The sequence below is a fragment of the Epinephelus moara genome, chromosome 8, assembly GCF_006386435.1.
Source record: "Epinephelus moara isolate mb chromosome 8, YSFRI_EMoa_1.0, whole genome shotgun sequence".
Lineage (NCBI taxonomy): Eukaryota > Metazoa > Chordata > Actinopteri > Perciformes > Serranidae > Epinephelus > Epinephelus moara.
Window position 1 is genome coordinate 25,816,652 of NC_065513.1, and position 27,738 is coordinate 25,844,389.

At 41.3% G+C, this 27,738-nt stretch overlaps 1 protein-coding gene across 4 annotated transcripts in view; it reads left to right on the forward strand.

The window, feature by feature from the left end:
* ccser1 (coiled-coil serine-rich protein 1) overlaps nucleotides 1-27,738 on the forward strand; it is a 184,946-nt gene that overhangs the window by 44,874 nt on the left and 112,334 nt on the right. For all 4 annotated transcript variants that reach the window (XM_050050500.1, XM_050050501.1, XM_050050504.1 and 1 more), the window contains exons 7-8: nucleotides 15,626-15,800; nucleotides 22,687-22,764. In XM_050050500.1, the coding sequence (XP_049906457.1) occupies nucleotides 15,626-15,800; nucleotides 22,687-22,764 (253 nt within the window). The remainder of the gene's footprint in view (nucleotides 1-15,625; nucleotides 15,801-22,686; nucleotides 22,765-27,738) is intronic.

Genomic DNA, 27,738 nt, shown 5'->3' on the forward strand with positions numbered 1-27,738 from the left:
ATCTCATTTTCTCATTTTCCAGGCCTAGAAAAGTCATGGAATTCTGTTGTGTGTAATGAAGTTAATTGTTAGAGTAAACTTCTGTGGATAAACTTCCCCATATTGTAATATAGCAGCAAATGTATTTGCCCTGTTGACTCTAATGCAGTCATTTCAGATTTCCTTCATTTTCAGGCTGGTTTTGTGGATTTGGAGCTAAATGTTGTGCCTGGGGCACGTCATGTATTAATGACACTCGTTACCTGGAGAGGTTGGAAAAAGATATACGTTTCTTCCCTGTTCCAAAACCAAAATCAAACCCTGAAAAGTGTAGGGTTAGCTAGCTAGCTACTGAAGATATAGCCTACTGAATGTATACACATGCTGCTTTTGCTTTTTAATGATTATAACAGTGAAACAAAGACCGACCCTGCTGTACAGGAACCAGTGAAGGGAAGCAGGGACACTTTGCTAGTAGTAGTTCGGCTTTAGCTTCTAACTATCTTTGCGTTTTTAACCTGTTGTTGCTGCTGAGTCAGTTTGGCATCCTGGATATATCCTTCAAACACAGACTGTAGACCCCTCTGTCTGCTTCTTTCTAGAATCACTGTTTCATTTCTCTAAAAATATGATAATATTTCTTCAGGGAGTGCAGTTAGTTACAGTGTGGGCTCCATGCTTACACTGACAACTTGTCGGACCCTCATAAAGAGGCAAAGCTTAGCAAAAGGTCAGAAATGTTTGAAAAGTTGATGATCTGATATATTTGACTAAGAGGAAAAATAATGTTGTGGCCTAGTTATTCAACATGTAGGGTCATGAACCCCAAAGTTCTTGTAACTATGCAATGCCCCGCAACTACTTTAAAAATTGCACCGGAGTTTTGAGATTGAACAAAGGTCGTGCTATAAATTGTGAATGGTCATAGAAATTTTAAAATGGGCTCTTGAAAACTCAAAACTCAGAATTTGTCTCTAAAAATATGTGGGAACCCTGCAGAGAAGTGCCAGGAGGATGGATAGACTCATGAAGACTTGAAGACTATGTTTCTTGAGACTCAAGAAACATAGCATTATAGCTTGTAAAACTTTTGACATTATTGCATGTGGGTTAAACAAAAGAGATACTGTACAGTGTGTTAATTAGAAGTGTAGGTAGGCGTAGTTTTGAGCTTGACAAAGCCAAGCTATCTTTTCCCATCACTGGTAAACTTTGCTTCATACAGACAGACTCTTTTGTTAACTTGTGTGAGATTACAGTAAATTACATGTTAAGTACACAATCAAAGCAAGTAAATGCAGCCTTTTATATGCACAACATCTAATTAGACAACTCAAAGTTTCTTATTTTGAATAAGCACTTTGCATCTTAATATCCTGCTCGCCAGCATCCCTCTGCATTATGCAGCATGTTTCAGTAGTGCCATGAAAACAGCTTTTAAAGGGTAGTAGATGAGGAGCATACATGCCTTTAATATCTTGGATTAAAAAAGCTTATTCCTGGTACCTTGGCACATTTCCATGTCATTTAATCAGAATCCGAGCTTCTGCAGGTGATAATGAACAGGAAATTACATTTGCGTGCACCAACTCAGAAAACATAAAGACTCAAAGGTCTTCATAAGGGGATATTTGGTAGCATTTGATCAGGCTTTGCGAATATCAAGTGTGAACATTTGACATGGATCTGACCTGAGTGCAGAGTCTGTCACAACAAAGGCATGAATACAGGATCTCTGTCATGTAAATCATGTGTACCGTGCTATGACTCAGTACGGAAACCTTTGTTCAGCGGTGCTATTATTTTGTCATGCCGGTGACAACAATGCCACTACAAAATAACAAATCAGAATTATGACTCATCTTAAACAACACATTTGGCTCTGTGAAAGGAAATTAGGCAGCCTGACAGTGATGAGAGGAAACGATATGAAGAGGAGAGGGACAGCTTTTTAATTTATTTTGATGCTGTTACAGGCTGACATTACAAAACAACATGCTTAGCTGCTGAAAACATAACTCGGATTAGGAATTTTTAGTACAGATCCGCCCCCATGTTTTTTTCCTCACTATATGCAACACAAAACCCACATTTAAAATGCACCTTGTAACAACATGAGCTTTGCATCACACTGTTGAACAGCACTGTGGGATCTACAGTATAATCTTTTCTGCTCACAACTGGAAACACATTATCAACTTTGAAATCCAGATTTTACGATTCAAGGGAAATTATTGGCAGAAGAGGAGTATAATAAAACAAGTTTTCATTAGTGTATTATCACCTGAAAATGAGAATTTTCACATTTTTGTTTTCTTAGAATGAGCCGTTAATATCTATACAGGGAGCAGGTATTCGTCCACGGAGTCTACCATGTTGCTAATGTTTCTACAGTAGCCCAAAATGGACAAACCAAGCGCTGTAGGGGTAGTCACATTTTTTGTTGTTTTTTTTGTTTATTTTGGAGAGGAAGAGTGCAGATAATTGGACTCCTGGTGAAATCGTCCTGAACATTTGCATCTTAAGTTATCAAAAGCCCCATTTCCACCAAGCAGTATGGTTAAGTTCAGTTCAGTACGCTTTTTTTCTGTTTCGACCGTGAAGAGTTGTAGATGGTACCAATGGAACTGTTCTGAACCATCCCTGTTTATGGTCCCCCCTCTGTTGGGGTACCTAGCACACAGATCTGGTACTAAAAGGTGGAGCTGTGAACACTGCAGTCTGTTGATTGGTCAATAGCAGACGGTCACTCTGCTCAGGGCTGAGTTGTGGCTGGTTTTGAGGCTCATGTAACCACTGTTCATACTGTGGAGAGTTTTACATATATTAGTAAATTGTAACTATGAAGTGAAAGGATGTTTTGCTGCCTCTCACAGCAATAATAATTCACTGGGCCGACTGCCAGCAACTTTTAAGGTGGAACATTTACTGTTATGTTACTCAATGTATGAGTTGACAACATGAATCCATCAGCACGCCTTAAATTTCACTGTGACAACTTTTAACCATTGCTTTAGTTTTTATTGTCTCTCTTGGACAGCATACACTTTGAGTAATGAGTGGATCTTCAAGGGTTTAAAAATATATATTAATTTCAACTGGATTATGTGAACTGTATGTATCCCAAGCCTCACTCTGAGAAACTTATCATCTGTTCCTTGTCACATTATCAACCTTTCCTGAAAATTTCATCAAAATCCGTTCAGAACTTTTTGAGTTATTTTGCAGACAGACAAACAGACCCATGCCGGCGAAAACATTATCTCCTTGGCGGAGGTAAAAAAAACCGCTATGGAACGTTGTTCCTGTGGGCTCCTGTACTAAACCCCTGAGCTTGTCTTAGAAGGACTAAATGCACAAGCCTGCTATTTTTAAATATCCCATCGAGAGACTCTCACTGCAGCCTGTTTTATTTTTATTTTATTTTGAAAATGTCGGTGTGCAACCCTGTTCTGTGGACGATAAGCGAGCAGAGTGACAACAACCATGCCCACATGAAAGGTAAGCACACATTAGCAGGTCCTGGGCAACCCGTCTCCATTGAGCTGAACAGTGTTGGAGAATCACTGACCTGTAATGTTAAACTGCTTTATTCAATGTTTTAAGCATTTTTAATCACCTAGTCTGTTTGCTTTTGAGAGGAAGAGACCTCTGTAGATAATTTGGCTCCTGGTTGAAACCTCCTGAACAATAAATGCTGAAGGAATCCTAACCAGGAATTCACCTTTGGCACAGGAGAAGTTTCAGCTGTTTGCACTCTGCAGTCCTCACTGCTAGATGCCACTAAATCCTACACACCGCTCCTGCAAGCTAAAAATAAATTATCTGATGCTTACAGTACATAAATGTTAATGGTGTTACTGTAATATTTATTTTGTAAGTCTCACCTGAGCTTTTGCACTATTAGCTGTTCACAGCTGCAGGGTTAGGTGAAGCATAATGAGGCTGAGGTGTCTTGAATAAACAAAATAACAACACATTATCAGGCAATTGAAATTCTGATCCTTTATTATCACAGTGTTAGAATAAATAGCGTAAAATTCTCATGTCCGTAATGAATAGAAGAGATGAACATTTAATGTGCCCTCCAAATAATAATTCCCTTTTGGTAGGGAATTTGCATGTTTTAACGTGGCTTTGTTGATTTAAGTTTATAAAAAAGAATCATCCTCAGTCAACCAGTGGTTGCTCTTGTGATCTGTTGTCACCTTTAGCATTCATGCTTTTTAAGTCAGTTCTCATTACTGAGATTGTAAACAGGCAGAGTTACTTTTGAATAAGCTGAACGGACATCATTAAATAACAATAGGAGAAGTCCTATGGTGATTGTATAACACAAGCTCAACATGTCTCAGATTTCCTGCGGCAGTCACTCCAAGTAGTGGACTTTGTGAACTCATAGATGATTTTTTGGGCTAAAAAGTGAGCATGTTCTACTTTAGTCGAATATCGCTTTAAGGCTTAAATACTAAAGAAAATTTTGGGCAATTTAGTGGCTTGGTGATATTCTCTGAAATAGGAAAATGTAATGTGACACATGGGACCAATATTAAATAGATCTCTCCAAGCAACAAGAAGTTTTGATAGTAATTAGTGCAAGTATGTTCTGATAACTCCCCAAGGTCGCTCCCCCACGAAAAGCAAGTGTAGTAGTTTTCAGCCTTTTTGTGTGGGATTAACATCATGATGCTCACAGATGCTAAGGCAGTGGATGAGTGGACAGCCTCAGAAGGTCATAGATACTAAAGTAAGAGAGGGAAAAATAGACAGTGTTGACAGAGGTTAAAGAAAAGGAGGCAGACAGCACAGATTCCTAGCAAAGCAAGTGCAGATACAGAGTGTAGAGTGCAAACTGAAGCAGAGAGGACAATTAGGTTAATCAGAAAGTTAGTCCTGCCATATTAAATTTGTTTTATATTCTCTCCCTTTCTGTGTCTGAAGACTTGAATTCACCATTAGATTCACTGCCTGGAGCTTGGCTTGTGCTCACTCTTTAGTCACAGATGCACTTTATGTCGGAGATGAGTTTAATGGCAGCATTAAACATCCGTAGCCTCAGGTGCTGAATGCAGATGAGCACACTGTGTCTGTCAGATGGAAAGAAGGAGTGACAAATGAGGGCGATCATTCTCCAATAGCTGCGATATGCTGCTATACTTCACTTGTGCATGCATGTAAGTGCACACATGATACACAGATGTCTGCAACACACACATACACTGGATTGTCCCCATAAATGTGTTCCCTGTTTTCAGTAAAAAATTAATGAGGGAAAAGTTGGCATAGGAGACTGACTGCCTTTCGAGCTGTGTCTCAGTGTTAAAGTGTCTTTTACTGTTATTATTCCAGTGACAATGCAGTCTTCATATGGCTGATTGACAAGGATGCAGCCCACCCCTCTTCACTGCTGCTAAACATAATGCACTTCAATCAGACATAATTTATTGAACTAGCAGTCATTATTCGTCACTTCATTCGCTAAATGAACATTATGTAAAGCGTGCATATAGGAATGTGTGTCTCTTCGTCTTAGGCTGTGTGTGTGTGTTGTTTACTGCTGGTGTGGATGTGCAGGTATGTGCTGGGAGCCACAGCCTGGCAATAAAACACTGTTTGAGTGGTAAAATAATGAAAGTCATAAAAAGGTAGATAATTGGCTTTTTCAGGTCGGTGAAATGGATCACTTCTAACGCTGCTATTGAGAAACGGCTTCTGAGAGGAGGGGAGGGGAGTCAGAAGGAGGGAGAGGAAGACAATAGAGGAAAAACTACATATTAAAAGGACAGGACAAAACAGGAGGAGAGAGGAGGTGAGCAGGAGAAGAAGGGAAATGTGATGCGACAGAAGCAGAAATGACAACAGAAGATAAAATGCATAAGAAGCAGAGGGAAAATAGCAGTTTAATAGTAAGGAAGCAGGCATTTTTCACACTCCTCCCCGGTTTGCTTTTTCTTACTTTGTGTAATTACTCTGAGAAGACTGTGACAGTAAACTTTCATGAAACATTAGTTTGATCATTTATTCAAATTTATTGCTGTGACTCTGTTTCCTCTTCTCACTCTGCTTATATGGAGACTGTGAGAACGACATGTTAAAGATATATTATGCAAGATTTTCCTAAAAAAAAAAAAAAAAAAAGTCGGTCATCGCTTATGACCCACTAGAAATGTGTGGCAGTGTATTTTTCTGCAGAAACTCATTAGCCTGTATTTTCTTCTTATTTTCTGTGTTTGGGATGTTTATGGGTGTGTGCTCCCACAGCGCTAAGGTGAGGTTTGGGCATTATGAATAGGTAGCAACCAGGTGCCAGACAGTAAGTGGCACTGAAAACATGCAAATATAGTGAGGTGAAATGCTAAGGGTGGTTTCACACCGACGAACCAATCAACCAACTGACCAGAGGGTGACAACCCTAATTTTTGCTCTCACCTGTAGTGCTATTTATTGATCTAGATTGTTTTGGTGTGAGTTGCCGAGTGTTGGAGATATCGGCCGTAGAGAGGTCTGCTTTCTCCCAAATATGATGGAACTAGGTGGCACTCAGCTTGTGTTGCTCAAAATGTCAAAATATTCATTTGAAAAACTCAACAGCAACAACCTGGTTACTGAAGATAATCCACAACCATTTTGTGAGCAGTTTCATGTAGGACCAGTTTTCTTTTTACCCAACTACACCTGCCAACTGCATCACAGTGCTGAAGGAAGCACACATGCACTGCCAGCTCACCTTGCATTTCTGTGCCAGCTAATGTTGCAGTTCAGCTGAGGAAGATGCCATTAATGTTTAAATCTCGCACTGTCACAATCACAAGCTTCTCATCCATGAGAAGATGCACGCTTGCCTCTGTGCGATGATGCGGTTTGCAGGTGTAGTTTGGTGCTTCGATTACCACAAGCCGAGTGCCATCTAGTTCAGCTATGTTTGAGAGAAGGCAGACGTCTCTATGGCTGATATCTCCAACATTCTGCAACTCACACTAAAACAATCTAGACTGATTAACAGCACTACAGATAAGAGGAAAAAATATGTAGTATTTTATTTTGGGGTGAACTGTCCCTTTAAACTGAAATCACATGCACCACTGAAAAACATGTTTTTCAGGTTTCATTCTACATTGTGCCCAATTTAAATCAGAAGAAGAAATGCTTTTTTTCTGGGCTTTGTGCTAAGGTTTGTCTCTCAGCTGTTATTGTGCAGTAATCATCTTCAGCCCATCAGAGTTTTGTGCTTTATTTTATGTGTGCTTGAGTGCTCACAGATAATTTTCCCTGACAAGACTGTGGAGAGAAAAATTTCTGTAAAAATATTTAATTGCACTTTAACCCATGTATTCAGTTGTAATTACACTTCACACTGACACGGTCACGCAGTACCAGTGTCAGCCACTAGCTGGTGTAATACAGCATCTTTGTAAATTCAGATTGTCCATTTGTGTAATCATCTAATTGACTCCTACCACAAAGTCCTGTTACCCACACTCAAATACATAGAACCTGTTCAGAGGTGCTGTGTGTGTGGGTCCGTGACTTTAAGTGTGTGTGTGAGAGAGAGAGGGAGGGAGCGCGTTGTAAAAAAGAGAAATAGAGTGAGTGTGTCGGGCTATCGGCTCATGACAGTGAAAAGACAGATGACCCTGAGTAGAGGAACGGCCTCCCTGCCTGTATAACATCTATCATCGCTGAACAGACTTGTCTTCAACTGTGCCGTGCACTTCCTGTAGTGTGTGTGTGTGTGCGTGTGTGCGCGCGTGCTGTTTCATGTATGTGTGAGGTAATTACCTGCAGATGAGACCTGTGCTTAGCTGGAAAATGACTTTGTCTTCTCTGAACCTGTAGTCATGTAGTCATGTACCTGTAGTATGAGTATATACCCTGACATGCACACACACGCACGCACGCACGCACGCACGCACACACACACAAACACACAGCTCAGACATGACATTGGCAGCTTGGCAGTCTTTGTCAGTGCTGCTGTCACTGAAACAGTTGTTGGCTCTAAGTTTTGTTCCATTCTCACTCAAACTTGGGTTTCATTCAGTTTAACAGTTACACTGCTCAATTTATTCTGCCGAAACTCTTGAAGGGAGATTTCAGGTCCAAAATATCAACCCACAGAAAGTGCTCACTTGTATTTAGGAAATGGCTCATTGCTGGTTCAAGTGTCTTCTAAAATAACACTGCTCAAAAAATTATCTGTGACAAAATAAATCTGTCCATTTAGGAAGCACATGTGACAGGCATGAAAGAGTCTGGAGACGCTGTGGTGAGGTGTGTAGGACTATCGTCCGTGGGACAGGTGTAAAGCTCTGGGTAGCCCTGCACTAACATGATCAACTTTTCCGTATTCAAATTAAATTCTCACCTGGTCTGATCATTTAGGTTGTTATTCATTTCGACAAGGTGCAGCTCCTGATAGAGTGTCACGTTTGTTTGGTTTTTATTTCTGCAACTAAGCAAATCTTGCTGACTAATGACCTTTCTGGTCAGCTAACATTTGCTCGACTATTTGGGAGCAACCCGAGAGTACAGAGTGTCTCCCCTGGGCTTTCCGACTATGGTCTGGAGCCGAAGCACAAAAAGCTTAAAGCTGTTTTGACACTAACATTATACAAACATAATTTGGAAACGATGCAGCCACCCATGTTTTGTGTTTCTATAATTTTATAATCAATATTTTTTTTAAAGGAATCAATACCAAATGAGTAGCTTGTGATGCTTGTAGCTTGCATTCACATTAAATATTGCCAGGACATACAATAAAACGCAATTGCAAATTAGTCTCAGATGAACGTTCACTCATAGGAGATAAGGTTGGTTAATTTTTTTTAAATAAAAAAAATCGTCACTATATACTATTTCAGCTGCTACAGACAGCATGACAAAGGATCCAGAAATGGTATTCCCATTTTTTTTTTTAAAAAAAGAGAAAAATAAACTCCCAAACACATTTAGAGCTCAACCAGAAATATTCCACCTCTTGACACCTGAAACAGTAAATGTCTTGCATAAGTCCACCTCTATTATTATTGTTTCGGGGGAGGTGAGTGTTGTTTGAACCCCTCTCCCACTCATTTTCCTGTCACTCTGTGGATTTGATGTGCACCACAGAGGTAACAGAAGAATCCAAACCCTGGTGAAAGCTAGCGAAAGGGCAAGAGTGTCAGAGAAACACACAGACGTAGAAAAAACAACAACAAAACAAAAAACAACTTTGAGCGAAGAAAAAAAATAAAAACTTTTCTTGTGGCACTGCACAGCGCCGCTTGACACAACCTGCCAGAGAGAGGAGTGCATGATTGATCGTATGTCATTTATTTACGCTCAATTCATCCAGCGTAGATAGCTGGGTTGAGCAACAGAGAAATAAAGGGAGAAAGTTCACTCTAACCCGAGATGCCAGACGGGAACAAAAGCTACATCGAATACAGTTTAAGGGGGGAAAGAAGCACCAGACAGAGCTCACCTGTCCTCAAAAGACAGCAGGCCTCATCCAGTCAAGTCAATTTTTTATTTTGATGATGACACTCGTCTGAGGTGCTAAGCAGAATCCCTGGGGGGACACCTTAGGCTTTGATACTGCATCAGTTTAGTGTAGTGGTTGTCAGAGTGATAGGGGGGAAAAAGAGATGAAGGGGCAAGGAGGAGAGCTGTGGAGACAGAAGACGAGGGCTTGGGCGAAGGGCAGGCGAACAAAGAAAAGTAAGAGAAGGGAGCTTGGACAGAGCGGCCGAGGGTTGATGATTGATGAATAGAGAGTGAGAGGGAGAGGTAGACAGAGAGACGGTGAATGGATGGTAGTGAAAAGAAGAAAGAGGGGTGGGATGGGGAACCAGTGAAGAAGAAAGTATCAGGGCAAATGAGGGAGCAATTCAGTTTGACCTTTTCAGGGAGAAGTCTTTGGAGTGGCTTATGTTGATCGATATTTTAGTGATATGGTCTTGTTTTGCTCAAAGAACATTTTTCCTGGTGAATTTGCTGTCCGACTTAATGCTCCCCGCCACTGTTTACTTGGCGATTTTTTCTGGGAGAATGGGACTAAAGGCATCTAATTTCCTCTCACCTCCCCTCTAAATGGCTATCAGTCAAAGTGAACACGGTCTCTTGATGATAAAGAGCTCGTTTCTGTGTCTCTGCTCGCCTCTCCACTGCCATGCCTCCCTCTCTCCTCCTTTTCTTGATATGCAGACTGTGAACTCACTGGTAGTCTTTGTGGTTTTTTGACAGGAGATTGGTATTTCTCGGCTCACCTTTTGAAAATGTCATAAAGAAGATGAGATACACAGTCCCCCCCTCTTTATGCACTTCTGTCAAAATATCACAACTTGGCAGAGAAGTGCAGGACTTCAGTTTTTCCAAACACATTTGATTAGTCTGTTGGTTTATTGTAGTTGTTTTTCCAGTTTCTAAATGGCAGCTATTTTTTTTTCATGTTGACTGATATCAGACAGAATTGTCAGCTTGTTACACTCGTTTTCCATCTTCAGTCTGACATTGTGTCCACTGTAATTGACTTCCAAAGGGGTGGGGGATTCTATTTTCCCTAACCAATTATGAGAGACCCACATATCCGCCTGAATCTAAAGTCATTTGAGGCCACACTTTTGTGTAGCCATGCTGACATACTTGTTTTGCCAGGGTTTTAAGAGTGGAGCGGAGCGAAGTAAACAAACTACAGTGTCGGGCAATGTTAAGAAGACGTGTCAATTCAGCCTCAGTATCAGTGTCTTGTTTATAGCAGTCACTGTTGTTGTTATTTCTCGTTGGTTCTGGTGCACCGCTTGACAATAGCTTGACAATGGTGTTGGTCCTGCCATTGATGCTCATTGACTAATTGAGTCAGCCAGCCACGCTCATTGGTTGTTTTTATTTGAACCGATAAACCACTGTTTCGTGTCATGGTGCCAGAAGGATCAGTCAGCTCCAACTTGGTGGAGTGGGCGAACTTGAAGGTCTGCACCCAGGCAATCTTTTACGACCTGAAATGAAGAAACTTTCTATAACCTTTTGACATTGCATTTGCAGCATTATTCCATTACTATATTTAAGTGAATTCCACATAATACATTTGTTTGTAGGCGGCATGGTGGTACAGTGGTTAGCACTGTTGCCTCGGGGTACTCAGGTTAATTGGTGACTCTAAATTGGCCGTAGGCGTGAATGTCTGAATGTTGTCTATCTCTATGTGCCAGCCTTGTGATAGTCTGGCGACCTGTCCAGGATGTACCCCGCCTCTTGCCCAATGTCAGCTGGGATAGGCTCCAGCCCCCCTGCAACCCCTAATAGGATAAGCGATTTCGCAAATGAATGAATGAGGTTTGTTTGTTACATGTCTGTACTGTAGTTTCTATCATGATACTAAATACGCAGTCAAGTAACTTAGAAGACGGCTTCACAACCAGTTCAGACCAAATGTAACGAAACTCAATCAGATTTAATTATTGTGCAGTTCTGAGAAAGAATCATAATCTATTCATTATTTGTAGCTTTACTCTGTCAGAACACATCAGCCTTGAAGCTTAACTCTAACATGCTTTTGTTATGTCCCCAGTTTTGACATTTTAAAATCTCTTTTTGGGCCAAATCAGGGTCATCTCCACATTTTTATCAATTGGAAATCTGACTATAATTGCTTTTTAATAGTTGTCAGTAGAAAAGGGACAGATTGTGCCCTCTAAAGGTTCATGTTTTTGCATATAGAGCCCTTGGGGTTAAGGTTATTTTTACTTCAAACTGTAGACAGTAACTATTATAAAACAAAATTGCTAAAACTGTCACTATGTCCACACAGTCTTACATGAAAGAGATAGTTTTTGAAAAATATCATGTACCCTCTCTTCCTCATAGTGCTTCTAATGGCATTTACTACAGTCTTCCTCGGCTGAAGTATATGAATCGGCATTCTGTTACTACATTTTACATTTTCTCACCTCGATTGTTTTCAGAGACATATTTTAGGGCACTTTTTAGCCCTAAAATGATGAAGTTGTTCCAGCCGCCATGTTGGAAACACTTGACCGAAGTACCAAGCATATTTGATCAGCGCTGCCTAGTTTGACACTTTGACCACAGTTCAGGAGCAGTAATTGACATAATTGACAGCTGCATTAGAGACTCCTCGGCATTGATTGGTTGTTTTCTTTACAGCAGTTGTACCCCTGAACATAGCCAGACCAGACTTTTAAAGGTTAAGCATAATTCGACAGCTTCTTTCATAATTGCTGCTGTGTGAAGAGAGTGCTGAATGTATCCATGGACAACTATTAACCGAGGCTAAATGTTAATCCTAAAATGAGAATGTGCAAATTAAAAGTTGTTTTTCACAGTGTATCTTTTACTACCCCATAATCATCAAACACTGCAGTAAAAAAAGTCAAAATTATACACCACAGCAGCCATGCACCCATCATGCATTTACATTTATAATGCCCAAACTATCATAAAGTAAGCTGCTGCATTTATTTTCCTAATGTATTTGGCATTAGTGGCCAGGCAAAGATGTAACCAACCAAATTGAAAACATTAGTCACATAATTCCTTTGAAACAGCTAAAGCTACCCAGCAGAAGGAGAGCCAAAGTCTGGTGGAATATAAAGTGGTCTAACGTCGTAACGCAGTTAAAAATTTGCTTCTGGTTAAACTTAAACTCTCAAACAGGCAGAACAAGTAAAGTGGGCTCCGAGCCACGAATGACTATGAAGATATTAGTTTTTATAGATAAGGTCAGTGTTTTTAGTTGTGGTGCTTCAATTGAGTTTTAGTGTTGGCTGGAAGGCAAAGAAAGATGAGGAGTGCTTTGACATTGAGCACCCCTGACTCTTGTTGAAAGTTCCTCCCAGTATCTGTCCTCTGCAGCACTAAATAGGTGTTGAAGGTGAGACAAATAACAGAGGCCATGCACCGGAGACCAAAGACATACTGCTCCAGAGGACCGTTTACTGCTTAATGGACTGTGTTCTCAAATGGGACAGTTAATTAAAACAGTGCCTTGTTTGATCTCTCCGTTGTTTGTGTCCATGTGTATCTGAGTCCAACCCCACACCACTGCAAAAAAATGTCGCAGCTGTGCAGAGGGATAGAGAGTTACATAGGTTTGGAGGCTTGGTGATAATCAGGCCTTAAACAGTGACTCATGAACTTGTCCTTTTTGGAGAGATTTCATCCCTTCTATTTGTCAAATGGCCAGGAGGTCTGCTGCGCTTAACATCGAAAGCTTTGTTAATTAGAAAGGTGTTTGATATGCAGTTCTCCAACCGAGAGATCTCCTACACACACACACACAGTCACAGTTGCACAATCAGCACATACACAGGGTTGTCTCTGCGGAAGAATAATTGTGTACACGCAATAATACAAAACACTACATTAAGAATCTTCACAAAAATACGACAAGGACACAAAGACGGGATCACACAGCTGTGATGAGCTATAATGAATCAAAGCTCTTAACAGTGAAGTATCCTTTTGAGTTGATAATGATGGTGAGACGCAGGATTAGAAGATGGACTCGTGTGCTTTGGCTTCTTTGATCTCTGAATGCATTAGTGTGAACGTGCGTCTACACACGCAGGCATTTGTGTGTGCTTTTATTTTGTCTGTTTATGTGGGAGTTTGTTATCACCTCGCGTTGTCTGTTTTAAATCATCTTAAAACAGACTTATTATAGAAATGAGTGCTCATTAAAATGAAGTCCTTAGGGAGTCCTGAGGAGCAGCTGGCTGTGTTGCAGGTCTTGGTTTCCATCTGACCTTTGTTAGCTCGTCTTATTTCCCCTCTCTGTAGAAATCTCTCTTCTGTGTTTTTATTTCTCTTGTCTTTTCACTATGTGTTATTTAAAGGTACTGTATGCGACATTCAGAGCATTAAAGGTATACTGCAGGATTGTCGGTTACTGTTTGTAACCATACTCACCAGCGAAAGTCAAAGTAAAAACAGACCCCAGATCCACTCTGGTTTGGCGTTTTGCTTTGCTATATTTGTGTTTTTGTTTTGGCTCTGTGTCTCCTGGATGCCTGCTGCTTACGGTCTGGCACCTTTTTATAGTCCGACCTCACCTGAGCACTGTGAGGGTACACACCCATAACCGCCCGAGCACAAAAAATAAGAAGAAAATAAGAAAATACAGGAGGAGAGCAGAGTCTCTTTAGAAAATACACCAGCAAACACTGAGGGAGGGTCACAAATGATGGATTATGTCTGTTTGAGTCTATACATTGTTTTTTAGGACAATTCTGCATAGTATATCTTGTATCTTAATGTAGCAGCAAACCACTGTATGCTATGTGAAGATATAGTAGAATAAATGCGTCCTACGCAAAGGAGGAAGTCATGCTTCCTCTGTGTGTGCTGTTATCTGAGCTTCTTAAGCCACGTTTCCACCAAACACTTTCAGTATGGTACCTTTGGAACCAAAAGTAACCCTTCAGACATTGTTCCTAGACCCTGCGTTCCTACTGCAAACAGTACTCTTAAATGTGGGCCGGGTTGTTGTCACTCACTGCTCCGTCCAGCACTCACTATATTTCAAGGCTGTTCTCCGGTGACCCAGAGGGAAGTCTGCACCTCCTTTATCGTCCACAGAACAAGGTTGCACGCTGACACGCTGCAGTGAGAGTCTGTCTTGATGGGATAATTAAAAATAATTATAGTTTACTTAACTCTTCACGGAATGAACAGTGGTTACATGAGCCTCAAAACCAGCCACAGCTCAGCCCTGAGCAGAGTGACTGTCTGCTATTGACCAATCAACGGACTGCAGTGTTCACAGCTCCACCATTTAGTACCAGATCTGTGTGCTAGGTACCCCAACAGAGGGGGGACCAAAAATGGGAACAGTACGGAACGGTCCCATTGGTACCATCCACAACTTTTCACAGTGGAAACGGGAAGAAAAAGCCTACCGAACTGGACTGTACCATATCGTAGCGCTTGGTGGAAATGGGGTTTTTCTGGTTTGTTGTGGTAAACCAATCCCACCATGCATCCATGTTAGTGCATGCTGCCGCTCTATACTTCGCTCAAAGGACGGTATGCCAGCTGATATTGGGCAGGCGTCACCTCAGAAGTGTAGCGCTCACCCTCCAGTTCCAACAGCTTCACTGTGTTAGCACTCTTGCTGTGTTTAGCACCATATATGGAGTCAGCACAGTTAGCAGATAGCTGCCCACCATGTTGAGAACTGCATCCAGACAACTCAGGCGCTTTTAATTTCGCATTGAGCCCCTTTAAAGCCACTTTGTTTAGAATTTATACAAATCTTCACAGTGTCTTTTGCAAGACTGAAAATCTGTGAAAAGCAGATGTGTGTATCACCACTCCTCTTTTCAGTTGCTCTGTAGAAGGTACAGTTTATGGTGTTGCATGATGACAACTTATTGTTTGGACCACGTTTGTGCATTTTTTGGGCCGCACATTCGCAGAATTCAGGGAACTATAGGCATACTCAGAAGCGGTTGATATCTTGACAGTACTGTGAAATGTATCATGTACACCATCAGTAACGATCAAAGGCGAGGATGAGCAGGTTGCCTGTGGAGAGCAGTGGGGAGCAGAGAAGACAGGTCAATGATCGAGTTTTCACACTGACTCATGGTAACTTTAAATCTCTTTATTTCTCTCCCTTCCCTCCGCTCTATCTTTCCTCCAGGGAGCCCAGCCGTCCAACCAGCCTGCTGCCTGCTGACTGGAGCTCGGGGCTGGGTTTAGGGAGGGAAGATGAACCCTTACCATCAGGACTGGAGACCCTTCCATTCCGACTGATGCAGCAGGACTGTACTGCTGTCAAAACCCTGCTTTTAAGACTGAGACGGACGCTGCAGGAGGTGGGTTATTCACATGCACACACACACACAGAGGCATGGAGACTCTTCTTAACATGGATTTAAACTCAGATTAAGACATTGACTGTCACAAAGCACAAGAGTACACAACCAGAAGCCGAAATTCATTGTTATTCATCTTGTATCACTGTGGCAGACTCCTCTCTGATCAAGTCATAAATGCATTAAATTGTTTTAAACCAGTAAGGGTAAGGGGTTAGCAATTCATAAGACGCAATTGGCATTTCAAACCAAAACAGTTCAGTGCTCCACTGACAGATTCTCCTCTCCCTGTTTTAATCAGCTCTATTTCAGCTCCATGAAATCATCTCAAAGTGGATGCTTTTCTGCCTTTAAAAGGTCTCTGTAATCACTTTGTTTTGTTAATTTAATCAGATTTTACATTTGGAGAAGGAAACTGGGAAGCTTATTCTAGCATTTGCCATCATACTCTTTATATGCACACAGACGCACACTCACTCTTCACACTCCACACACTAATCCTCCTGTTTCAGAGTATCACTCTGCTCTTTAAATGCTTTAGCCTGCTTAAAACTAAAGTTTTACCTCAGCCTGTGAGGCCATCTCAGTGCGAGTATCAGGGAAACCAGTAAAATTACATCCACATCATTATAGACGTGATTACCTGTAATGGTCACTTAGTAAAGCACTGACACGTAGCAATAGCTGCTGAAGGTTTAACTGTAAAAGCCAGGAAGCCATATTGATGGCCCTGTGCAGTCATGCAGTCTCTTTAACTGTGAGACTGCTTCACACCAGAATGTAAATAGAGCGTTATAATATGCAACCCTTTAAACTTGTAGAACATTTACATTTTATCATTTATTGAGATTTTTTTGAGGAACATAAAATTGTTCTAAATGTGATTGGCATGCTTTATTTGGGGTAATTGCAATTTGCAGACAGCTTGACTCGGGGCAGATTCTCAGTCATAAAATCAACCGCTGATTGTGAATTCCTGTTTTAGAGTTCAGGCCAGGCCGGAAAAATAATTACACTCTTTTGGAAAATGTCAGAGGCCTAAACAATTGAACAAGTTTTTCAAAGTTGTGTAAGCACAACTTCAACAGAACTAGTTATGTGGGAGTTTATGTTTGGTGGTGTTTAATATATTGTGTTGTATATACATGTTTGGTTTTGGAATGAAAGTGCTCAAAAATACCCTTTGTCCCTATATTTTGAAAGTGTATATATTTACATACCAAAGAGGGATGTTAGTGATGCTATATGCTCCAGTATTTGAGCTGAAAGAGCATCCATTATCAATGTCTGGCTGCTGTTTTCTTGTAATCTACATGGGTGACTAACCCTTACAAAATACAGCAATATTATACAGACCCACACTCACAAATACAAATACACAAAAAGACATATAAAAGGGTGACCAGACCTTCCCTAATACCCCACCATTAGTACCTCTAAACTAAGATCAAAGCCAGCTGTGAGAACCTCTCTGTGAATTACAGTCCACAGAGGCATATGTATGACTTTCTCCCTTTCTCTTTACTCTTCATCTCTGTTTTCCTCCCAGGACCACTGTGAGAGAGACATGAGACAGGAAAATGATAAGATAATAATTAGCGGAGAGAGACGTAAACTAGAGTGCTGATGGAGAGACTGAGGAGAGTGCGAGAGAGGGAGAGGATACAACACAGCAGCAGAACATGAATATGAAAGAGGGGATACTTTGCCCTCTTTGCTTGCTCTGTTGTGTCATTAACTTGCAAATTTTGTTACCCTCCATCAACGGATGTAATCCATTCTGCAGCAGGGGGAGGGTGACTCGGCATGTCTGTATGCTTTGCATTTTATTTGCTTGACCTTCTGGTATTGAGCCCCTATCTTCTGTTCCATTCTTTTGTTGTGTCACAGACACCGCGCCAGCAACAGATGCATTATGTTTTTGGGGTTGTCCATCTGTCCATCTGTTTGTCCATCCCACTGCTATGTAATATCTCAGGAATGCCAGGAGGGAAGTTCTTTAAATTTGGCACAAATGTCCACTCGGACATAAAGTTAAACTGATTAGATTTTGTTTTTCAAAACTCAAGGTTACTGTGACCTCACAAAACTCAAGAATTCATGTTCTAATTATGACAAATTTGTACTCAAATGTCCAAAGGAATGAATTGATGAAGTGATGACATTTTATATCCAAAAGGTCAAAGGCCAACTTCACTGTGACATCATTATGATCTGCAAAAACACTCTCCTGGCAGTTACTCAACGCCATATCTCAGGAACAGAAGGAGAGACATTTGGTCCGATAGTGTACTGGCGACTGTCACCTTGGTTGCTCACCTTGAAACTGTGCTGATTGAATAGATCCTCTGTGCTGTCGGTATGAAGATGATCATGAAGCATCCATGATTTAGAATATGCAGCTTCTTTGCAGCAACATCCATATTTGAAGTGTTGTTTACTGTCATGGCTACAACTTTGTGTTCTAACCTGTTCCTCTGGTAGTCAATGACAAGCTCATTGATCCGAATTGTTACATTCATTCAACAGTAACTGATCCAATATCACTGATGCAAAGTAAAAATGTAAAAATCATCATCTTAAAGATACGGCTTTATTTTCAAATTCCCGTGGCACGTCTTCATCACCATTTCTGTCCAAGCCGCATTTTGTCAGGCAGATAATGTTAAGCAGCCATGAAAGAGACAATAAGGATATTTACTGACATTATCTAATATCAGTCGCAGGCTACTGTATTGAATCGAAATTGTATTGTTGAAGACTTTGTGATATCAGCACACACTGTATCGTTGTTTATATAATATAATATTGTATTGTGATGAAACTTGTGATTTACACCTCTACAAGCTCATTGGTTTTACTGACATTGAGCTTCAGGTGATTTTTGTTGCACCAAGTGAGGACAGTCTCTATCAGTCCTCTGTACCCCTCTGCAAAAACAGTCTCTAAGCAACAGCAGCATGTTTCTTACTAGAAATTATTCACTGGAATCATAACCTACATGTCAATATAGTGATAGTATAGTGTAAACTTCCAGTTAGCCTAAAAATACACTTAATACCTTTTATTGAATACATTCAGAGTTTTCACTAAATGTTTGACCCTGGACAGACATGGATGTAAACTGCAACTTGTCTGCTTGGCAGAGGCATTTAAAGGTCCAGTGTGAAGGATTTAGGGGCATTTATTGGCAGAAATATATAAGATTCATATGTTTTCAATAGTTTTTAATCACCTGAAAATAAGAATTTTTGTGATGTCTGCCATCTACAGTAGCCCACAAGGGACAAATCAATCACTCAGTATGTTTACATGCACAGTTAAGTTGAGCAACGGTCATGGCTCTACTAGGCCATTTAATTGGACTACTGTCTTTGTCCAAGTTTACAAGCACAGGAGGGAACTGACATATTGACAAGAATATGTCAGACGCCGCTCTAATAGGTGGCAATATGTCCTCTTTCAGCTTGTTAGTATTGGACCTTTTTCTGGTTGACCTATTACATCATGCAGGAGTAATTTGACTCCCAAGGGCATTATCTGGGTGTGTTAGTCTGACCTTGAAAAATTCAATTTAGGGGGCGCCCCCCATGTACAAAGGCTATGTCCTTTCCACAGTTGCCATGGGCTTGATTCCAACTTGTGGCCCCCCACCACATGTCGTCTCCCCTCTCTCTGCCCCTCACACTCAACCTGTCGCATCTAATAAAGGCTAAAAAAGCCAAAAAATAGTCTTAAAAAAAGAAATTCGATTTAGTACAATTTCAGTCAGACTAAGATGTTTACATGTATTTTAAAAGTCCGGTTTTAGCTGGACTAACACAATAAATCGATTTTCTCCAATGTCATTTAAACGTACTGACTGGCTCTAGTCAGGGCCGTTCATGTATTCGTGGCAGCCACCCTTGGTCTTCTGCATGCTCGGTGCACGGGAGAAGTTTCACCATTAGTTGAACCCCAAGGCAGTAATTCTAGTTAACTTTACTTAGCAAACTCCTCTCCTCTCCTCTCCTCTCCTCTCCTCACCAAACCAAACCACACCAAAATTGATATTTACATTACTTACTTATTATAGGTGTCCCAAAAATACAATACTATAAGTCAGCTAACAGTCAGGACCATGCAGCAGTTTTGGTACAAACATTGCTTCGACAAAGTTTGCCATCTTCTTTCACTGCCCAGATTTTAACTAATTATGTAGTTTTATAACTTAAGCTAGACTGAGCATTGGACTTTTTAATTTTTTGAAAGTGTTGTTGCCAGCTGAGAGAGCAAACGAGCATATGCTACATTCAGTGATGCTAGCCAGTTTTTTAGTCAAAAAAGTCTAATGTAGCTCAACGGTTGTCAGCAAGAAGACTGAGAAGCAGTGAATAAAATGATAAGAAGTAACACAACATGTCAGTTTCTCGGTTGCTGTCAAAAGGTCATGACATGGAGCCGGTAAGATGCGGACTACAAACCTCAGTATCCTCAATTCAAGCTGGGCAGTCTGTGGCATCTCTCCTTCCCTCATTTCCTGTCATCTCTCTCCACTGTGTGTGAGAAAGGATTAAAATTTGAAAATTAAAGAACAAGAATGCATATCATTACACATGACATGCATGACCAACAGGCCAGATAATACATCACACCATATAATTTGTGTGTTGTGCATCATATTTGTCGGATTAGCATATTTAATGCAGCTGTAGACACTCCATCCATCCTCAGTTTGTTTCTTTCTCAGCAGTTTATCCTGTTGGCTGCACGGAGGAACATTTCTGAAATGCCACTGTCCATGTGTGCATTAATGTTGCCTAACAAAATGATCCCCATTTGTCAATGTCAGCCATGGATTCGAGCAAAACTGTGACGGTCCTATTTGTTACAGCATATACTCACAGTCTTTGTGGGCATGGTTGTGCAATATCCACACATGCACCGTCAGGCCCTGTTAGCTTGTGCCTCTGTAGCCCCTCCGTCCATCCCAGTGACTCTGACCCCTGAGGCAGCTGCTTGACTTGTGGCAGCAGCTTATTCTTTGCTGCCTCTACCAAATCTTTTTTAGCAGCGCAGTGTTGTTACGGGGATAGCTGTCGGTATGATGAAGTGTAGCTGAAATGTTGTTGTTTATTATTACATGTAAGGCAGTGACATTCATCTCTGCGGCCATCGTTACACCAGCTTTTTAAACATAGAAGCATAACCATTTCAGTTTTAGTTTAGCATAAGAACTCCTGAAGCCCTGGGTTAAAACAAACAAAGAGAAAACTCACCCAGTGTTTGCCAAAGAACTCACTAAATTGCATGACAGTATTTTGTTAATGGCGCTGCCTTCCGATAAGAAAAGCCAAATGTCAATGAGAGAGAGAGGGCATGAATGCACCTTGAGTTATTTGAAGGTTTTCATTTCTTGATTTAACTGATGTGTGAATGTGATTAAATGGGTGTATCAAACCACAAAACCTGCTTTCCTTTCTTAGGCCATTCATCATCTTTAGACATTTAGCTTCTGGGTAGTGCAAGTCATTAAATCTGGAGCTCCCAGGCAGCTTTCCCCATTCTCAAATCTGAAAGGCTTTTTACTGAACCACATCTAATTGTGGGGACAGTTGTGTGTTAAGGCCTGTGGGACAGGGGTGACCTTAAAGAGAATGTGTATGTGTTGGAGAGAAAAGAGAGGGAGACGGAGAGTGTTTGGGCGTCAGTGAGTGTGCGGCTGTCTCTCCACATGGGGAAAGGCATTGATCACCGATGACACATTGAGGGCCTGACGCCATAGCGCACCTATAATTCTGATAGGGAGGTATGCTTCTTTAAAAGGTCAGCCAAACCAATAAACCATCAAGTTTATGCTGTGCAAAGATTTGGGCTCGGATGTTTCTCAGAGCTACCTTCAAAATCTGAAACCAGGCCAAAAGATATGCACAAACAGAATCTGGATTTTAGCTGAAAAAGCACCTTTTTAGAGTGTCCTGATTGTAAGTATTGTCACCTCTCTCAAACAACAGGGGCTGGCTTGCATATAAATCTGCAAGAGGGCAGCAGATGGCAAGAAACAGACCTTATCAGGAAACTAAGTGTGTGGAACATGTAGTCAGCTCACATTTGACTTTACCCTTCCCTGTCCTCTGTCACGTCTCCGCCATGTAACTTGTCTCATCCTCCTTGTGTGTGCTGTCATGTCCTTACCATGCAGCATTACATCAATATCAGCAGTCCCGCCTGCAGACATGACTTTATCCTCTCCAGCTTTACCATCTGTCCGATCATAAGCCCTCACAGGTGACATTTAGACCGGCGTCTGCTGTCTTTAAGAAGTGTGTGTGTGTGTGTGTGTGTGTCTGTGTGCACTGTGTGGTGTGTTTTTGTTTGGAACCCCCTCTAGCTGCCCCTGCTCTCTGCCCACTAGACACCTGTGTCGAGCAGAGCCAAAATGTGTCTGATCACAGCTGGCATTAGAAAACACAGAGATTATGTAAGAAACCAGGAAGAAGAAGTAACATCATTAAGTTGTATTTATACAGCCATGTTCTCTGAAAGCAAGAATAACAAAAATTGTGCTTCAAACTTAGATTACGAGGCTACATGTGAAATCACACAACTACAATAACGTCTTGAATTAGCATCTATCTTGATACTTGTCTATTATTCCTCTCCTTATTTTGTTTCTGAATGAGTAGCCACACAACTTATTTGTGTAATTTTCTTGCCAATAGTGCTTAACAACAAAATTAAGTTGCAAGAATTAAAGTGAAAATACTTGCAGGTGTCTTAATTTTGTTACAAACAAACGAATATTAACTGAGACTGATCATGTGAAAGTAATTCTGGGCACATCGCTGGTTTATCAGCAGCACTTACAATGATGTTATTTTTATATTGATGTTTTCATCTTGTGCAGAGCACAGAGACGAGTCCTGCCAGCAGCCTCCAGTCCCTACCCATCAGCCCCTGCAGTGAGAAGTCCCTTCCATTTAAGGTAACTTAACAACCATTTTGTGAATTAGCACAACACTGAATTTGTGCATTTGAGTTTGAAAGTAAAGGAGAGATGTTTACTGAGTGTTAAGTGGGCCAACTTTTGACCAGATATCATTGGCATGCATTAACAAGTTTGCATATAAGCATCACCCACACTTCACCTTAGTGTCTCTCAAGCATGACAATGTTTAATCCAACTGTCACAGACAGGCAAACAATTAAGGGCTGACTAGTTTTATAATTGGGCTTACTTTCTGCTGATAGATTGTCGTTTCACACGCACTTTAAGGGGGGTTGGGACGCCTGATTAATTGCCTGAGCGATCAACGTTCGGCCTCTAGGACGACTAGATAGATTTCTGGCAGGCCATAAATTTTTGTTGGCTGTCTTATAGTTCCAGGGTCCGATTTCCCACTCGGCTGCTGTCAAAAGTTCTGTTATAAACTGTAGTGGGCTTGTTTTAATGTTATTGGAATAGTTGTTTACAAGTTGTGGCTAAAACTGTAGTTTAGAGACTCTGTATGTACCCCAGTATCACAAATCGTAATTTGCCTCAGGGGGCTTTATGACATAGAACACCCTCTGTCCTTGGACCCTCACAGTGGATGAGGAAAACCTCCCCCACCCAAAAAAAACAAACCCTGAGGAAAAAATGGACTGCTGTGATGTAAAACTGACCTGAACTTTATTGGATTTGTCAGTGGATAAAACCTGGGCTTCCGATTTGTACACTACGGGCATAAAAGTTGCAGTTTCTGGTTGTGCAAGAGCACTGATTAAAACATGGAAAATACACTTTATGCCATCATTTTATTCACACATACAGTATGTTTGCAGAGCTCTGTGGATGTGCTTTCAGTGAGCCACAAATCCAGCTCTACACTGGGCAACATTTACTCACACAACCCTCAGCTCCATGGAGCCAGTCAGTTCAATTAAAAGAACACAGCAGTCTGTCTCTGATCAAAAATATAAAACTGAATCCTCCTTTGATCCGTGTGTCTCCTTCAGTTTTACCCTTATCAGAACAATTAACAGCCTTTTTCCAAACCAGCTTCTAATTAATCATGAAAAGATCAAATAGGAAGCAAGACGGGCCAGGCAGGGAGGGAGGAAGAGAGGGAAATATAAAGAAGAGAGAATCAAAAAGAGAGGTGGGGATAGATTCAATGAGAGAGGGACAAAGTGCATTGCTTGCCTTGACAGGCCCTCGACCCCCTCTGTCAACCTAGCCCATTGGAGCTGTGAGATCTGGATGATATTTATTAATCTCTGCAGGGAGTGTGTGTGAATGTGTGTGAGTGCTTGTGTGTGTGTGTGTGTGCAAGGTTTACCAAGGGAGGGCTTTTGTCAAGCTTTTCTCTGGGATTTAGTTCTTGCGCCACAGAGTTCTTGTCAGACCATTATAGGATAGAGGAGCAGTAGGGACGAGACTTCTCAACTCTGTGGCGCTTTCTTAAATCTCCCCACCCTCCGTCACATATTCAGGGATATACAGGACAGTAAAAGCCCCTTAAAATGTTGTCCAGTAAAACAAAACCACAACCTAAGGCCTCAGTGTCTGAGTAGTGCCAACACATTGAGTGTGTGTGAGTGTACATGCACTTTTATCTGTGTGACACTGGGTGTTTTTACATGGCTTTACATACTGTATGTTTTGTTGGTGCAATTTGTCAGTGCGCCTTAGTTTTTGTGCATTTATTTGTGTGTGTGGGAGAGAGGGTGGTTGTTTGTGTGAGTGCGTGCCCTCTTTATTGACCTACATGGAGTATCAGTGGCAGCTGGATATAAGGAAAAATTAAAAATGTAGGGTGGGACGCAGCATGAAAACAGCAGCTCTGGCTCAAACTCCCTCATGAAGGAATGTACGGGTGGACGGACAGGAAAGGTGGACAGCTGGAAGAGTTTGATCAAGTGAGGTTGGAGAGAAATTAGGGCAAGTGTCTGATTAAACAGTCCAAACCACAAATATAAAGACTTGATTTGTAGCCAGTAAATAATTCAGTAGCAAAACCAAAAAAATGCGATAAGAAAGTCATAAATATGGATCTGAAGGTTTAAATTTCTGTCTGTGGATAAGGCTTACAACATTGCTGTGTACAGATCCACCAGAAATCTACAGTTGGTTTTTAAGGTTGACAATCTTTGTGTTAAAGTATTACGCCCCGTGTCCACCAAAGCGTTTTTTTTTCCTGGTTGAAAACACCAGGCACCCCTCAGGAAATACCCAGGTGGGAGTGTTTGAGAGCACTTTAGAGGCGCAGTGTTTTTTCAGCTGAGATGCTTTGGTTGTGTCTGGTTACTATGATACGGGATATCTGCAGAAGTAAACATGACGGCACAAGGAAGAGTACTTGCTTTGCTTGAGGGGAAGGTTGAAGTATGTAGGGAGAGAAGAAGGATGCACTGGTCAGTGTGGGTTCATGAGAGGCAACATATATTAACACATTTCTCCCCTGTTGTCTCTGTTCAGTACTTGTACATGTCAGATTTAATGATTTGTCTTTGCGGTATTTGTCCTTCCTCTACTGTGATTGAATGGCTGAAGTGAGAAGCTCAGCGTTTTTACCCGAAGTTGAACATTTTACAACTCTTGGCACTCAGAAAAAAATGCCCAACCAGCAGTGCTCAGTGCAAAATTCATGCCCAGGGCCTTGTTGTGCTGCCTGTATTTGTAGCACAGCGTAAATATGCGGCACTCCCATTGCGAAGCATTAAAAAAACTGCTTTGGTGGACCCGACCGCTTACATTCATACAAATTGGGTTTCATTACTGACTTTGGGAACACAAACCGCACATCTGTAACAGGTGGTCCTGTCACAATTCAATTCAGCTTTTGATTTGAACATTTATTTTTTGCACGGAAGGTTATGGCACCGTAAGGGTACAGTCACACATGAGCAAAATTAACATGGGCAAATACCCGCCCCGGCTCACTTCCATTCTATCTGAGCAGAGGGGCAAATAAAGATTTGCTTCTGAGTTCAGCTTTGATTATCCTCTAAAGAGGTATGTGTGGAGGAGACTTTGACTGTTGCTGTGTTTAACCAGCCAATATTGTATAGTGTTTGCCATGAAACATACAGACTGCCCCACATGAGCGATGCTGCCTGGCTGGCAGTGAGGCGGGAAACAGGCATGGAACATAAGAAAATGAAAAATGTCGGGGCGTCGGTGGCTTAGTGGTAGAGCAGGCTCCCCATGTACAAGGCTGTTGCCGCAGTGGCCCAGGTTCGACTCCAGCCTGTGGCCCTTTGCTGCATGTCACTCCCTCTCTCTCTCCCCCTTTCACGCTTGTCTGTCCTATCAAATAAAGGCTTAAAAATGCCCCAAAAATATCTTTAAAGAAAAAAAAGAAAATGAAAAATGTACCAATAACATCATATTTTGTGGTAATTATTAGCAAGCTAGGCAGTGAAGAAGGGGCAAATACTGCAAATCGGCTTGAAAGTGGCTAATGTTACTGTCACAGCAGGCTCTGCCCACATTCAGCACTACTATCGCCTTGGCAGACATTGGTCATTTGCCTGCATTTGTTCATTGGTAACCATGCCATTAGACAAGTCGAGTCTTGTTTTGTAACAATCAATGTCATTGGTTTTATGCCTTGACAACGGATGGGGGACGGATCACAGATCCTCATTTTGATTTCAGTGATTGGAATCCAAAGCGTATTTTGGTCGACTTCTGATTTACAATCAGTTTAGAGGTGGAAATCATTACAGCACTAGAAAAAAGTAAGTTGTATTTTAAGAACAAGGTTCAACTATGTAGCCATATCTGAGCCTTGTGACAAGGTACTCAGTGAAACTTGGTTCGAGTGGAAGAAAATGTGAAGATTTAGATTTTTTTTTTTTAAGGCTTTTTCACTTCATTGTTAAATATTAAGAAAACTATAGGCCAGATTATTAACATGTTTGTTTGCCAAACTTTTACTGAAGAACAAGCACCAGCTGGCATCCAAGTGTTAAGAAAAACTGGACAGGATTCTTGTCATAAACAGAGATAATAGGCTATTGTTCTTTTCTGATTAGTGATAGAGCGTCCATCTTAAATATGCTGAACCTCTCCCGACCTAAGTGAGAGTGGACTGTAGTCTTTCAAAAGGAGAGGGACTAGGGGAGTGGCAGTGGCATGGACATTGATATAAAGAGCAGGGAGAGAACAGCAAGAGCTGAAGGAATTGAGGTTAGGCAGGAGATGGAAACAGGTAGACGAAGTGTGAGTGTATATATATATAGAAGAGAATGAGTAAGAAGGTGGGAGGCAAAGGCTAACCCTTTGACAGAGCTGGAGGCATGCAAGAAACAACATAAAGATGGAGAGGGCATATTGCATGAGGAGAAGCTGAATATGAGGAAACAGTTGCTGAGAATAGGACATTGTTCTACTCCACTATAAGATGGATTGAGGAGCGAAGGGATGAGGGGGAAAGGCTTTAGGGGAAAATGTAGAAGCTCTAGTTGAGGTGCATACAAAGAGAATGCATTCAGTTCGAAGACATTAAGTTTAGATAACCCGAAAATGAATACAGCAGTGCAAGAAATGGAGGTGGGAGAGGAAAAACAAGGTAAGAGTTTGAAGAGGTGGGCGGTAGAGAAGGAGAGACAGGAGGGGAAGAAGAAAAAGAGGGTTTGTGGGAGGGGCGAGAAGAGGAGAATTTGTCCTGGCACTCCAGAAAACGACTCCGCGGGTGTAAAAATAATCTACGGTAGCCACCTGAGAGGCTGCAGTGTCACGCTGCGCCCCAGTTTAATTTAGACCCATATGACATGATTTTTACCAGATTTTGTCCCAGTTAAAGTGTTCTACTGTATTTCAAAAGACTGAAGTAAAAACCTCACACTGGAGTTGTTGCCAGAGGTGTATTCAGAGCACTGGTGTGTGGAAAAAAAAAGAGTCTAGGACAGCAACTTTTGCACCTAATTAATTGACACTTGTGTACATTCACCTTTGTTTCAGCAGACACCA